This window comes from Metarhizium brunneum, chromosome 5, assembly GCF_013426205.1.
Source record: "Metarhizium brunneum chromosome 5, complete sequence".
NCBI lineage: Eukaryota > Fungi > Ascomycota > Sordariomycetes > Hypocreales > Clavicipitaceae > Metarhizium > Metarhizium brunneum.
In genome coordinates, this window is record NC_089426.1 from 2,053,588 (window position 1) to 2,068,960 (window position 15,373).

The 15,373-nt window shown below is 51.0% G+C and overlaps 5 protein-coding genes across 5 annotated transcripts; 3 read left to right on the plus strand and 2 right to left on the minus strand.

Moving 5' to 3' along the window:
- Positions 1-1,996: 1,996 nt before the first annotated feature.
- On the plus strand, positions 1,997-3,457 carry rpa49 (DNA-directed RNA polymerase I subunit rpa49; the record flags this gene model as incomplete). Its single annotated transcript, XM_014686920.1, has 3 exons — positions 1,997-2,138; positions 2,196-2,521; positions 2,591-3,457. The coding sequence occupies 3 exons, from the start codon at positions 1,997-1,999 to the stop codon at positions 3,455-3,457; spliced, it is 1,335 nt and encodes a 444-aa protein (XP_014542406.1).
- Positions 3,458-4,274: 817 nt separating this feature from the next.
- On the plus strand, positions 4,275-5,228 carry ECI1 (3,2-trans-enoyl-CoA isomerase; the record flags this gene model as incomplete). The annotated part of the gene is made up of 2 exons (XM_014686919.1): positions 4,275-4,465; positions 4,601-5,228. 2 exons carry the CDS (start codon positions 4,275-4,277, stop codon positions 5,226-5,228), a joined length of 819 nt encoding a protein of 272 aa, XP_014542405.1.
- A 97-nt stretch (positions 5,229-5,325) lies between these two features.
- G6M90_00g087140 (uncharacterized protein) lies at positions 5,326-7,683 on the minus strand (the record flags this gene model as incomplete). The annotated part of the gene is made up of 1 exon (XM_014686918.1): positions 5,326-7,683. The coding sequence occupies one exon, from the start codon at positions 7,681-7,683 to the stop codon at positions 5,326-5,328; it is 2,358 nt and encodes a 785-aa protein (XP_014542404.1).
- A 361-nt stretch (positions 7,684-8,044) lies between these two features.
- SAS10 (Something about silencing protein 10) lies at positions 8,045-9,907 on the minus strand (the record flags this gene model as incomplete). Its single annotated transcript, XM_014686917.1, has 1 exon — positions 8,045-9,907. The coding sequence occupies one exon, from the start codon at positions 9,905-9,907 to the stop codon at positions 8,045-8,047; it is 1,863 nt and encodes a 620-aa protein (XP_014542403.1).
- A 1,811-nt stretch (positions 9,908-11,718) lies between these two features.
- On the plus strand, positions 11,719-14,329 carry CLCN3_1 (H(+)/Cl(-) exchange transporter 3; the record flags this gene model as incomplete). Its single annotated transcript, XM_066131304.1, has 6 exons — positions 11,719-12,015; positions 12,077-13,216; positions 13,275-13,607; positions 13,664-14,041; positions 14,093-14,203; positions 14,273-14,329. 6 exons carry the CDS (start codon positions 11,719-11,721, stop codon positions 14,327-14,329), a joined length of 2,316 nt encoding a protein of 771 aa, XP_065987297.1.
- Positions 14,330-15,373: the final 1,044 nt, after the last annotated feature.

Here is a 15,373-nt window from a genome sequence, read left to right on the forward strand (position 1 = left end):
GGACATGTATGGGCATTTCCACCATGCATGAAGCATTAACTGCCACCCCCAATCTTCTGAGTGCCACTATCGACTGGTTTCACCACCGTTGCTAACTACGTTCTAGTCCATCGTTCAAGATGAGAGCTAAATGGAGGAAGAAGCGCGTTCGTCGCCTTAAGCGAAAGAGAAGAAAGATGAGAGCGCGATCGTGAGTGACGCCAGCTAATTTTCCGAGTCGAAATCAATTGGACCATTTTCTCTAACAACCACACAGCAAGTAAACGCCTCGCACCTCTACCTGACTTGACGCATCTTTCATGAAGTAACGAATCCCTTGCGCCTGTGGGACATGTACAAACGAAGCTGGAGATGGGCTTGGTATCAGTAATGACGATGGGGTTTTGCCTTTTGGGATTACGTCAACGGCGTCTGGTTCCACCAACCCGAGCTACGATGTTTTGACGGGCGTGATGAGAGATGGGTGAATGGACAAGGAAACGGTCGGGTACAAGGACGGCGTTCAGGGGTCGCCAAAGAGAAGCAAGCTGTCATAAAAAGACACCTGCAGGAACACGTTTGGCACATTGCTTTGACAAATGAAACACAGAATTTGCTTCTTGAACCGTAACATTCGTGGTCTCGTGATGTGTGCTGATGTTAAAGTGCGATAGTGTCTTTATGGATAATATGGTAATGGCGACAATTTTACACATTACTTGCCATTTGCAATACTATGATATGATGTAAAGCTCTTCCAAGCCGGATGTGACAAACAAAGCTTCTGCACAAGCTCTCGGACGTCCTTTACTACAAGGCACTTCAGCATTATGCAATAAACTACTCATTAGTGTACATGGCGATATTCTCCGGACACCCGTCGCCATGTGCACCGATGGGTAGCTTATTGCGTAGCGCTCAAAGTGCCTTGTAGTAAACAACATCCGAGAGCTTGTGCAGAAAGAGCTCCTTGTACTCCATATGGCTGGTTTTCGCTCAATTGAGCTCCTGTCATTGTGATGGTGCTCCAATCTCGCCTAGCTGAGCTCCAGGGCAGCTATGGAGCGAACTTGCCTTTTTTTAGTGGAGATGGAAGCTGCGCCAGCTGCCAACCAGTTTGAAATTTCATAAGTGGGTTATGCTGTTGAGTTTACAACAGCAATTTGTGGAAATGACGATATTTGAGAGGCTTTGTAGGGCCTCAATTGATAGCCTGTACTCCGTATTTTCGTGATTGATGAAGGGTCTGAGTTGTGTGATGAAAAACTCTGCAAATTTGACCGCTTTTATGGCCGGCCGGGGGCCCCTGCAAGCCCTTGGGGGCTGGGGATAACCCTCAAATTCATCACTTTTTGACTGAACATGTGCACAAATTTGTATTGGTGGCTCGGTGAACTACAGACGTGAACTACAGTCTACGGAGTGCCAATCATGTTTTCTTTTAGTTCTCCTAACATTCACATAGCTTCAATCAAAATTATTGGCTATATGGAATAAACAACTACGTAGTCTACTCCGTAATATATTGTCGCTTTTGGTATGAATAAGCTATCCTTTGCTTTTATTGTCGCCGCCTTGCGGCTTCAATTTCATACGGGGCATTATTAAAGCATTGCTCTTCAAGGAAAAAAAAAGTAATACGCTGGATGCGTCGTAACATAAAATTGTCTTCTAAAAGCCTCCGCAGCCTTTATCAATGGAAGTAATACTCAGGGTCGGCATCGACTTATGTTAGTGCAAAAACTTGTCCTTCAGCAGACTATTTTGCTGTATCAGACGTCATCAATTGAATCAATTCTAAAGGTCACAAGTCCTTGGCGATGAAGTACATACTAGGCACTAGTACTAGTATAAATCCACTGGTAGTGTTGGTGGGGCCTAAAGTCTCACCGCCCCCGGCTAATTGGCGGATTACTGTTTTGTGCCGCTCTTCAGATGTTGGCCGACCAAAATTTTTTGGAGATGTTTAGGGCATTCGAGAAGACCAGCCCAACCTTGGCCCAGATCACCATCCACAATGGCAGATATCAGCAGCAAGAAGCGGAAGAGAGGTGGTGAATCCTCTGGAAAACCTAAAAAGAAAGTTGTGCTGGACGTGCCAGCATCTACCGCCTCGGTCTCATCAGTCCTTCGACCCAAGCACTGCCCACCAGTTATTGGTAAGGAATTGACGTGTTGGCTGTATAGTAAATTCCTACTAACTTGCAGCTTTGTAGCTACGACTCCCGGTGTCGAAATTTCTGAGAATGTTGCGTTTTACCCATATCAACCTCGAGAGGGCTCACGATCAAAGTCGACCAAATCGAAACATGCGGGCGACAAGGAATTGCTGCTGCACTCAACCTCTCACCGAAGCCTAGATTATACTGCAAGAGAGGAAGGCAAAAGAGGGCTGAATCAACTAGTTAATCACTATGTTGGCATTTATGACCCTAAAACTGGAAATCTCGAGGTAGTGGAGGCCAAGAAGATGGTTGTCCGAGGCATGGTTCGCGCTAAGCAAGCACCGGCCTCTTCCATGGGAGAGGATCTGGCCAAACGGGTAAGATCAATTTCTTTGCATGAGGTTCATTTCTCAATGGGAAGTCAACGATGCTAACAGCACGTGTAGAATATGATGGAGCGCAAAACGGATCTGGGACAAACATTTGGTACCAAGAAAGCCAAGAAGGTTATCCGCGAAACTGTACTCAATGCCATTACTCCACAGGGGAAACCTGGCGACTCTCCCACGAAGATTGATAATGCTGGCAAAGCAATTCTGAGCTCAGTCGGCGAGGTCACGACAAATATGGCAACAAGAGAGGAGTTGCAGGCTGCCGTCGACGAGGCCAAGCCAGTGCCCCGGGCCAACTTGGATGCGCTGGATATCCAGGATGTATACGATCCAAACGTCATCGTTGGCGCAGATATCTTGAATCTCGTGCCCATCAGAGAATGGCAAGAAAAGGTTCGACACAACGAAGGCGTCCAAACAATATCTCGGTTCGTAGCAGCCCGAGTCAATGCCGTTGCTTCCAACGACGCCGCCATCACCCGTCTGCGTGTGCTTCGATACTTGAGCTTTGTCCTCTTGTTCTACCTGAAAACCACACCTGGAAAACAGCGGGGCACAAGACAGGTGCCCCCGCGCGAAAAGTTGCGTGAGCTCCTATCGCCGGCTCCTGAGGCTGTCATCGAAAGCATTCGTCGAAAATTCTCCGATGCGGGCGTTGTGAGAAAGTTCCATATCGATCTCCTCATGGCGTACTGCTGTGTCCTTGCATGCATCGTCGACAACTTCGAAGTCGACACGCAGAATCTCAGAGATGATTTGAGACTGGACCAGAAGACGATGAACCAGTACTTTCACGAGATTGGCGGCCGTGTCAGGCCTGTTAGCAGAAAGGCCGAGGGCGGACGGGCCATATACGTGGCCAGACTAACATTGCCTTTAGACTTTCCTAAGCAGAGGCAGATTCCTCAGCGTCGCAAGTAACGGGGTTGAAGTTGTTATGATTCAACACCAAAAATTGTATGTAGATATGCATAGAACGGCGTTTGGGATGCCCTATCAAGGAAAATTTTCATTGTATCGATGATACTGCTGGCGCAATGTATCTACATGGCGAGTACAAAAGTATAGTGCCTTGCTTTCGTAAACAAGTCTTCTGACATGAATGTTCCAAAATTTGGTACTGTCAGCTGTAATAAGTGATGGCGACTGTCTAAGCTCCATGTCCATCAAACTCACATGTATGGACAGTCATCAGACCCAACCCACGAGCACTGCTACACTCACATAATTCGAGAAACAGAAGCTACTGAGACCCCTACAACAATCCAAGTAGTAATGCAGTAATGCACCGTCTCCCCCTTTCCGAATCCGTACACCCCATCCAATCGGTTGATGCCAAAACCCCTCCATAGCCGGACCATTGACTCCCCGCATCGCCAACGGACCGAGGCATCTTACTACTAGTAGTACTCCGTAATCCCATCCAGGTGGGGCATTTCAACCCCAACCCCGGATCGCCCGCAGGACTTGGGAGCAAACCTGCCAAAACTCCGTCCAGGGTGCATCAAAACCAGCGCCGTTTCCTTGTCGTTATTGCTTTCCTGTCTGTTATTTTGTATTACCATCATTGCCATCATAGATCTTGTCCTCAATTGGCTGCGTCATTATCGATAGACTGCTCAACGCCCATTTGGCCATTGACTTCTGACTCTGCTGATAGCTTGATTGCTTTAACACGCCGTGAGGATTAACATAGAATAGAAGAAAGGCTAAAAAACAAAACACTAGAGCAAAAAAGATGGCTACCGAATCCGTCATCAGCGTCGAGTACCGCGGCCGCGTCGCCGTCATTACCATCGACAATGCGAGCAAGCTGGGTGCCTTGTCGCAACCGCAGTACTACGAGCTCGCGACCAAGATGAACGAGGTGGCGGGCCACGATGAAGTGTTTGTGACCGTGTTAACCGGCACAGGACGCTTCTTTTCCGCGTAAGTCCCCCCCCGGCCACTACCACCCTGGAGACGTTGCAACAGCAGGACATGCGTCCCGTCCCGCGTCAACACCAAGCAAAAAAAGACCACCATCACCAGACGACCAAGAGACCAGACTAACACGCGCAACAGAGGCGCGGACGTGTCCATCTCCCGCGAAGCCCCGGCGGTCCCCTCGGACGCCCACAAGCTCTGGCTCCAGACGTTTGTCGCCTTCAACCTCAACATCGCGTACACGTTTGCCAACCACCCCAAGGTGCTGGTCGTCGGGCTCAACGGCCCCGTGGTCGGGCTGTCGGCGGCCCTGGTCGGCTGGGCCGACTTTGTGTACTGCACGCCGCACGCATTCCTGCTCACGCCCTTCTCGTCGCTGGGCCTCGTCGCCGAGGGCGGTGCCTCGCGCGCCCTCGCGTCCCGGCTGGGCCCTGCGCGCGCCAACGAGGCCCTCATCATGAGCAAGCGCATCCCCGCCGACCAGCTGAAGCAGTGCGGCTTCGTCAACGAGATCTTCGACTTTGGCAAGGCCGACGACGCCAAGTTTCGCGCCAGGGTGCTGGAGGAGGTGGACGAGCGGCTGGGCGACCATTTGAACGGCGAGAGCTTGGTCGGCATCAAGAAGCTGTTGAGGAGGCCCGAGTTGGACGTGCATAATTCGCAGAATGTGCACGAGGTTTTTGCCGGCTTGGATCGCTTTGTGAGGGGCATTCCGCAGGAGGAGTTTCGCAAGCTGGCGAGTGGCGAGAAGAGACATAAGCTCTAGGCTGGCCTAAAATTTGCCGTGATATTGTTCGCAGCGGCATCATGTTATGGAACTTGGGGAATGCGTAAATTTGTAATGATCCATTTCGAGGACCAGTCTATGCCAAGAGCCCAAACAGCAAGTTGACGCGTCCCCAAAAGTCTTGCGCCGTCTTATGAATCTTCTTCCTCGCCGCTTCGTCGAGTCCACTCTTGTTATATACCTCCCCATCCAGCCTTTCAAACTCTTGTGCCCCTTCACCCTTGGCAATACAGCATCGCAGAAGCGCAATATCAAACAGCCACTGCGTACAAATGGCCATGGTGTCCGCCTCAGGCCCCTTGGAATTTTCTTCCTCATTCAAGTCGGCCCTCTCCTCATCGCCATTGTCATCCTTCTCACTCCGTCCACCCTCTGTTGATAATCCACTAAGCTCCTTGTGCCACGCCTTACAAAGCTTTATCCCCAGCAAATTCTTCATTACCGCCATCGCCACAGGAGTCCACAGATCAACCCCAAAATCCGTCATTGACAGCGACAAGTCTCTCAGCAACCGGAAAACAGCTGGCGAAGGCTGATTTGGCAGTGCTGGCTCTCCTTCCCAAAGCGGTTTCATGGACACGCTCTTATCCAACAGACCAGAGGAGACAAACTCTTCCGTCGCGGCCTTGGAAGCCATGACGGCAATCTGGTTGTGAAGGCTGGGAACCATAGATAGTCCAAAGTCCTTGACGGCCGGGCGATCTGGGAGCTGTGTGCGGATATCACGTACCACGCGGATGAGGTAGATGGCTATGGCGCCGCTAGATGTGTGTTCAGAGTACTGTTTCCACAAGCCTTTGAGCTGGTCCTCGAGGTCTTGAAATGACTTGTCTAGGGTTGTGTCCAGCTTCTCTTGCAACTTTTTGGGATCCTCCTTACTAAGGGCCTTCTGTCTTGCTTCAATGGTCTCTTCGTCCTCGATCTCGTCGTAATCGTTGTCCCAGCGCTGTCTTCGCAACTGCTCCACGACGGTCTTTACATCGTCAATAATATGGAACCATGAACTGTAACTGTGGGTTGCCCTTGAAACTGCGTCGTTACGGCCGTATAGCCGGGAGACAACCTCCTGAATAAATGGCGCGGCTCCATGTGACAAGGCGACATCGTAGCCCTCATCGTCCCAGAGGCTCATATGCGTATCTGAAATGCTGCTTTGCCACATTTCAAGGGTGGCCTTGACTTCAGATCCAACGAGCCGCAGCTTGGTGGCTTTGATTTCGACGACGGCTAGCAGCCGGGCATTGATGGCCTCGCGCAACTCGTCTTGCAAGTCTTGCGGGTCGAAACCCTTGGCCCGGCCGCCGTCTCTAATCCAAAGCTGCAGTACCTGGGTTCGCAGGTCAGTAATTGACTTGAAGTCCACCATGTGATCGAGCGTCTTTTGCAGTCCAGCAATGACGATCTGCCCGCCCTTTTCGGCAAACGCGCCCAGCATTTCTCTTGCCTGCTTGCCATCAAGGTCGTCATGTTTGATGAATGGCGTGAAATCTTGAATATCATCGCTACACCAGCGTTCATAAATGTCCAATCGCAAGCCTTCAAGTTTTTTGAGAGAAGCGTCTGCCAACAGGGTGTGATTCTTCAGTGCGGACAGGGCTTGTGACAGCTTGACTGGAACCAAGGCCTGCACATCAAGAAGGGTCTTGGTGTATAGCCTCAAGCTACGAACCACATCCTCCGTAGTAGTCGTGCGCTCACTCTCCTCCAAGTCCAACGCAGTCTCCATAGCCCGCTGTCTCACTCGAATGAAGAGCCAGATAGCATGCTTGGCCCCAGAGCTATTGGCAAGACTATGAGCGCACAATACCTTGATCACATCCTCCGTGTCTGTCGCATCACCCGCATTCTCGAGTAATCGCTCGATGCTCCGTTGAATTCGGCGACGTAGCGACTCCAACGTCTTACCAGCAGCGTCAACCATGTGCTGGGCGTGCTCCGACGACACATCCTCCTTCAAGCTCTTGATCAACAACCGTCCGATTACAAAGACCTTTGTGGCCAGGACCAATCTATCGCCCTTCCTCATGTGCTCATCTACTCCCGCACCGCCTTTCAATATCCTGGCTATCATGAGCCCACATGAATCAAGTAGCTTTAGCGTCGCCGTCTCGATCGCTTTCGGATCTCTATCCCTGGTGACAAATTTCCCAAGCCCAGCCGCCTTGGAAGAAATGACTGTTCGTCCGCACCGGGCCCCCATGTTGCCTAGAAGGTCCTGCACTCGACTATTATCGCCACGCATTTGAACGATCGTGTCGGCCGTGCCTAAAAGTTCGCGGTACGAACCGCCGACCTGCGTCCGTAGACGGGCCGCCTTCTCCTCAATCTGGACATGGAGTGATTTGTGAATGGATCGAATCTGCGGGAGGGTATGACTTCCGGAAAAGATGTCGGCACAAGAGGTGAGCGTCGCTGGGTCGGGGACGGAGGCCATTGCGACGATTGGCGCCTTGAAGGCAGAAAAGTATGGACGACTACTATATTGGACGGGCCATCAGCGCACCATCAAAGCTTCATGCAATCAACAAAGCGCACGATGCGCGCAGTTTTCAAGGTACTGTGTAGATAGTAGAAGTTGAGGAGCAGAGCCAGGACAGCTTGTTCGAAGTGATCTCACAGTTTCTCAGCTGGCCTAGGTGGGGCAACCCGCTCAACGCATCCCACCAATTGCTTCGGCCATGCACATAATAATGCAGCAGCACATTCGAGAACAAGACACGGACATTGGATGTAACCACATTCCTTGATCGAGGTATGATGCACCCCATGCATACGATTTGATTGACACCAGTATTCTACAATTTGATGCTCTTGACGACACCGACATTAATACCAGATGTTTCTCCTTGGTAGCCGCCCTTGGGCTCACCACCCTTCCAAACAGGTTTCATGCTCTTCAACTTCTTCTGCTTGGCCTCGTACTGCTTTCTCCTCTTCACTCTTGGGTTTCGGACATCCTTATTTCTCTTGGGTGCCAAGCCCTTGTTTTTCTCAATGGCATATGTGATCTTCCTCTTGCCATCCTCTCCCACCTCTTCATTCTCCACCACTCTATCTGCCTTGCTTGCTGCAGCATAGGCAGCATAACGAGCGGCCTTTTCTTCTCGCTTGTTCTTTGACTTATTGGCCACCATGTCATAGTATTCGTCCTCGTCATTCCGAAGAGCGTTGGCAGCAGTGTTGTCGTCGTCATCGCTGTCATCGCCAAGATCAGCACCATGTTTGGAATCTCGCTTGCCTCGCTTCTCCGCCTCTGCAAGGAGACGGGCTTGTCTGTCTCGAAGTCGTTCGCGATGCGGAATGTCCATGTCTCCTCCAGCATCGCGTCCGGCGCCGGCACGCTTGTTGGCCTTTTGTGTAATTTGTGACGTGTAGAATTTGAGACTCTTTTTCCGGGCAGCCTTGTCTGCGGCAGCTCGCGCGTCCAGGGTGTCTTCTTCGCCAAAGTCTGAGTTATTGTCTTCCTTCGAAGCTGAAGACGACTTCGACTTTCGTTTTGACTTTCCAGAGCCAATCGGTAAGCTGTAAAGGTCGGAAACGGTGTTTTCAATGGCTCTGGCCTTTTCGAGCTTCTTCGCTTCCTTGGCCACTGAAACCTTGTCTTTCTTCACGGATTTCTTCTTCTTGGTAGTGTCGAGTGCGGTCGGGTCATCATTCAATGCATATTGACCATCGAGGTCCGCAGATAGTGACAAGGACGTCTCATCGGGGTTGCTCGCTGCCGTCAGGTTCTTTACTCGATCCCAGGCCTCGCGGCAACTGAGCAATGCCTCCATGACTTCGTGGTCCCGTAAGTCAGTTGCTGACAAGGGCTTTTGCAGTTTTCCAGCGTCTCGTGCAGGTGATGTAAGAATGGCAAAATAGCTGGCCAGGGTGGCAACATAGCACCCCAACACACAGTACTTGATGGCCGCGATTGATGTGTCTGGTTGATTGGCAGCATCTTCCTTGAGACCGAGGTATACGGGGTGCAGCTCCTCCAGCTCACTTGCCAAGTGCTCGAACTCAGGGTATCTTGTTGACAAGAGCCGCGATCGCTCCTCTATGCTCATTTCCGGGGTGACTTCGATATCCTTGAGAACCTCAACAACCTTCCCTTCGCCTTCCTCGAGTTCAGGCTCTCCGGTTAGCCATTCGTCGCCGTCGAACACGAAATCTTCCTCCCTCATTTTGGAGAGTTTCTTTTGCTGCAATCGCTTGGCTTCGGCTTCTTCCTCTAATGCATCGGCCTCGGTCTCAATGTTATCAGCGTCATAGTACTCCTGTTTTGAAGATCCCCACCAGCCAGAGTCCCCTTCGTCGTCTTCTTCACCGCCATCTTCGAGATCACCCTGGGCATCATCCTGCTTCGTTGTAGATTTCTTTGACTTTGTCTGGGGCTTTGCATCGGGCTTGTCATCCTGCTCATCAGAGTCGGAGTCCTCGTAGCCAAGGATCTCTTCGTCTGAAAATTCCATATCTTCATCCTCTTGTCTCCTGCGTTTTGAATTCGGCTCGTCATCCAGCATTATTGTGTCTTTGTTGAGAAAGTATTCGTCTTCCGAATCGGCGACATCTTGGTAAGTGGTGATGGGGCCAAGTCTAGCCTCACTGGGATCGAGTTCCTTTGGGCCTTTCGGGCCGGCATTGCGGCTACCAGCCTTTCTTTTCTTTGCCATGACGATGCAGTTGATTCTCCGCGGTTCGGAGGAATGCGTGCAACGGATGCGGCTTGCTGATGTGACAAGCGAGTTGACCAAGTTGCGACGGACGACTTTTTCTGCCGCTTTTGACCAATGTTGGGTCAGAAAATTAATTTTGAGGCGACTGATAAGATAAGAGGCGTCGAGTGGCTCAGCTTGCACATGTGCCGTTGGGGCCCAGACAGGGGTCACCCGCGCCACTTGACCGGACATTATTGGCGCGTTTAGCGCACCAGCCAGAGCCTGAGTAGCTCCAAGTACTTAGGTACAAAATACTTACATACAGCGACCTCAACAGCGGGACAGGCATCGTAAAGTAGCATTGAGCTTTTATTGTTGTATTACTTCGTATCCGTTATCTCCCTCATATCTCCCCCAAGTAAAAGGCCGATGGTGGGCACCTCCACGTGATGACGCCTTGCAGCATGCCGAGACGTAGATACGAAGTAGTCTGCTGTTATACAAAATACTTCCAAGTCCTGCCGCTGCTGGGGTAGGACGGCATGCCGAACTTGATAGTACTTCTAAGTAAGTACTCCGTACTCATCCCATCTACTCATCTACTGCGGCATCTTGCCCATGCTGCCCAGTGCAGCGAAGCGAAGACGTCGTGCATCAACATTTAAAAGTTGAGGCTGCATGCCCACCCTCCGACCCGACGCCATTTGTACCATTTGTGCTCAAGTGGGCCTCGCCTGACAAGTGACGGATGACACAACATGACTAGGATCGTCACGAACCATTGCACCATGACGGCGGTGTGTGGCTTGCTCCAATGATTAGGGACGCTCCCTGGCAGAACCTTGGGCCAACTTTGAAGCACAGGGGCACAGTCGGGCTGAAGGTCTGGGGCAGGGCATAGACAGCACTTGCAGTTCAGACACCACGTGAAGCCTGTGCAGGGAGGCGAGAGGCAACCCTTGCGGCCGTACGAAATGGTGCTACTTTGGCCGTGCAAGCTGGCAGATATTTGAGTTGAAACATTGCCATCAGCGGCGCACCCGTTCATCCATCTTGGATTCCAGGCCGGGCCTGGTGCTTCGAACCACGGCACGGGCTGTCACACTCGCAACGACACTCGGTCACTCGACTTCCATCTCGAATCTCTGCTGCCAATGCTGCCCTGCGAGCTTCCTCGCATCGCGTCGCCACGACTCTAGCCCGCCGCCGAATTTCCCGTCTTGCATGCAACGCGAAGGCATGGACGGCACTCGTCCTTCCCCGGTCATTCTGCAATATTTTGTTTCCGTCTCATAGCTGCTGCTTCTCGGATCTTGTTGCCGATTCTCTCTGTCGACCTGCTTTTCTTCACCGGCTACGTCGACAAGCGTAGCTTTTTGGCGTGGCTTTCGCAGCATTACACAACATAAATCTGCTCGTCCTACCCGATCTAGACAACCATGGCGGACCGGGAGTCGTCTAATACCAGCTCCCAGCCGTCGTCGCCTCGTGCGAGTCGTCGACCACATGCTCCTAATAGGAGTCATTCTAATATGGAGCCTAACGAGCGCTCACCATTATTATTGAATAATTCCCGATCTAGAATAAGAATAGATGGCGGTGCGCTGTCCCCTCGAATTCCCCAAATGTCCCGAAACCACAGTTATACAGGTATGACTACAACGCTCGAGTCAAATACATCGGATACAATCATGCCCTGCTTTTGCCAAATTTTGAGCGCTGACAACTGTTTCCTTCCAGGTAGCGTACGGCAAACCAGACACCACAGCAGGCAAGGGTCATGGGGGCAGAGACTGATGCAGTCCCTGGCCGACCGGAATACCTCAATGTCAGACACCAAAGCATCTACCGTTCCTGACGAGAGAGTGTGGTATGATCAGTTCACCAGTACTGATTGGGTGCACGATACCATCGCAGATTCTCATCGCGTCAAAGCTTTGAGAAGCCGAAAAGACTTCTGGGGTCGGGTTCGTGTTATGCTCGACGGCTGCCAGGGCTGGATTCTCAGTGCCGTATGTGGACTTGTCATTGCCATCATTGCGTATGCCATCGATGTTGCCGAAGTCACCATCTTCGACTTCAAGGATGGTTACTGCTCAACAGCGTGGTACTTGAACGAAAAGGTGCGGCGCCAGTATCGCATGTTGTCGTTGAAAGCCTGTCAACTAATGAGCGTGTGCACAGAAATGTTGCCGACGAGGTCCATGCGATGACTGGAGAAGCTGGTCGCAAGCCTTCAACTATCACCCATTTGGCGAGAAGTGGACCGATTTCACAATATATCTAACATGCGTCGTTGGCCTAGCGCTCCTCTCATGTTGGATTGCGCTTGGAACAAAGACCGTAGTTCCGTCGGCATATCAACTTACTACCTTGGACGAGAATCTGGCCGCGCTGCCTCGAGAAGTCGGTCAACCTGCCGACGGAAACTCGACTGACGATAGTGCAAGTCCTCGCCAGCAAGATGAGCCGCAGCAGGCAAGCCCTCCCATGATCTATTACTCTGCTGCTGGCAGCGGGGTTGCTGAAGTTCGTGTGATTCTCAGTGGATTTGTCCTACATGGCTTCCTAGGTTTTCAAACCCTTATTATCAAGTCTGTTGCACTTGTCCTCAGTGTCGCGTCTGGTCTCAGCCTGGGAAAGGAAGGGCCGTACGTTCATATTGCAGCTTGCGTCGGCAATATTGCCTGTCGGTTATTTGCCAAATACGACCGAAACGATGCCAAACGTCGAGAGGTACTCTCCGCTGCAGCCGCGGCAGGTGTTGCAGTTGCTTTTGGTGCTCCTTTGGGCGGAGTATTATTCGGGCTGGAAGAGGTCGCCTATTTCTTCCCTGCTAAAACTCTGTTCAGGACCTTCTTTTGCTGTATTATTGCGGCTTTGTCCTTGAAGTTTTTAAATCCGTATGGTACTCACAAGATCGTCATGTTCCAAGTCCGGTATCTCATTGACTGGGAGTTCTTTGAGCTTGTTAGTTTTGTTTTTGTTGGCGTTCTTGGCGGTGCACTCGGTGCACTGTTCATAAAAGCCTCTAAATACTGGGCTCAGACCTTCCGTCGTATTCCAGCCATAAAAGCATATCCTTTGCTGGAGGTCTTCTTGGTGGCTCTTGTAACTGGTCTGATGAGTTACTGGAATGCCTTGGTGAAGGAGCCGGTTGCAAAATTACTGCTCAACTTGGCATCACCTTGCGACGGCAATGATGAAAATACAGATGAGCTCGGCCTCTGTCCCGGCTCTGTGAACGATATTCCTCCCATTCTCCTCACGCTTTTCATCGCCTTTCTCATCAAGGGATTCCTCACCGTCATTACTTTTGGTATTGTAAGTGTCCATCATCATAGGCTACCACCTAGGCTACCTGTTAACTTGTTTGAAACAGAAAGTACCGGCAGGAATCTATATTCCATCCATGGTTGTTGGCGGTTTGATGGGGCGGATCGTGGGACATCTTATGCAATGGTTTGTCCTCTCAGTTCCTCAGTGGTCCATCTTTGGCAACTGCGCAACCGCTGCGGATGGATCGTGCATCCAGCCAGGTGTATATGGCCTCATCGCAGCCGGGGCCACCATGTGTGGCGTGACGAGACTTTCATTGACTTTGGCGGTTATTTTATTTGAACTGACTGGCAGCTTGGACTATGTACTTCCATTTTCACTGACCATCTTGGTTGCCAAATGGACAGCTGATGCAATCGAGCCCAGCAGTATCTATGTATGTGTCTACGTTGGGCTCCAAGGAGAGATGCGCCGTAACTGACAAATGCCCAGGACCTCTTGACAAACATGAATGCATATCCATTTCTAGACAACAAACATAAGCCAGTCTTCACCAGCAATTTGGCGGACATCGTTACCCGCACTCGTCGGGAGAGAGTCATTGACATCACCAACTCACCACTCGTGTCAGCCGTGAGTCTTCGGTCTAAACTTGAGCTTCTTCATAGGGCCGGGGAGCTTGATGGCGGGCTCCCCATCATCAGGCATGAGGTCTTGGTGGGACTCATCCCTGCTCCAGATCTGGAATTTGCCTTGGATCAGCTCGAAGACGAGCAGACAAACCTGTGCTTGATGGATAGAGTGCCAAGCATCGACGAGGATGATGAAGATGACGCGGATCCCACCGACTTCACACAATATATCGACCCAGTGAGTCATTTCAATTTACAATTTAGAGCTGCTTGACTGACCATGCCGTAGGCCCCGGTTGCTTTGGACATCCGATCACCGATGGACCTGGTGTACGAATGCTTCGTGAAACTGGGTCTGCGATATGTCTGCGCCCTGAAAGATGGCAAATACAGGGGAATGGTGAGAAATTTTGTTATGTCCTCTCTGCACCATATTCATAGGCCTCAACTAACAGCTTCTGCGCCCTAGATTCACAAGAAAACTTTCGTGAGGTATATACGACAACTTGAAGAGGAGGGCGAATAGACGTGCTCATAGGGATGAGCGACGGGATGAGCGACGGTTGGCACATTGACGGTCAGCGTTTTGTTACTGCGTCACGACTGTCGTTTAGACTCATCTAAACTGGTGCGGTTATCTATTTGTTTGTTTTAGAGCGCTTGTAACCCACTCCCTCGGTTTCTCATTGGAGACCATTCCATGGCATTAGCATTGGCATATTTTGTTTGGCATTGTACAAAGACCAGGTACCATCTTGGGTAGAAACTGCATGCTGGAGCATCATTACTCTAGGGCATTAGGTTGGTTGATCTTGCGACATGGGACACTCCGTCGATGTGAATTACAGACGGGATTCTTCTAATTGTTCTCGTTTATGCCATTCCACGTAGCTCTGGTGAATTGTGCATCATGTAACCCAACTTTATGTGACGATGTCAAAACTTGGCGTGTGCCCCAATTGACCGAGGCAAAGTTCCAGACATGACATGGCTTAGCCGCAATGAACAACAGTCACGCCAACACCTCGGGGAGTGTCCCGTTCATCGACAAATTCGTGATGCGAATGAGAAGACACATGTAAGTTGGTGAACCTCTACGGCGCCACCCGGAGCCCGGGTCCGAAGCAAAACCGGAATCCACGGGACCCGGGAAAAGCACCCACCAAGAGTACTCCGATAAGTTAGATTGGTTACTTGTTTGGCCATTGGCGTCTGGTGGCACCAGGTGGCCGGCCCGGGGCATTTGATAGGGGGGAAAGTGATGCGAGTGGACGCGCTGCATGACTAGTGGCAGTCTCGAGTCTTAAATCAATCAGGTGGGACGGGCCCTGGCCCACGTAAAGTGAGAATCATTGATCTCATGTGAGGTACTCCGTACTGAGCAGGTGCCATTGCCAAAGAGGCTCACAGTCTTGCTGCTGAGATCACATCGTTGAAGTGAAGCTTGATATTCTCCGACGAGTGAAAATTAACCCAGACAGGTACTGATTATAGCTGATAGCCTGTATCTATGCGGCATTTGCTATCGTACCGGGTGTACACAGTCGATGGGAAGCAAATATCTGCGAGA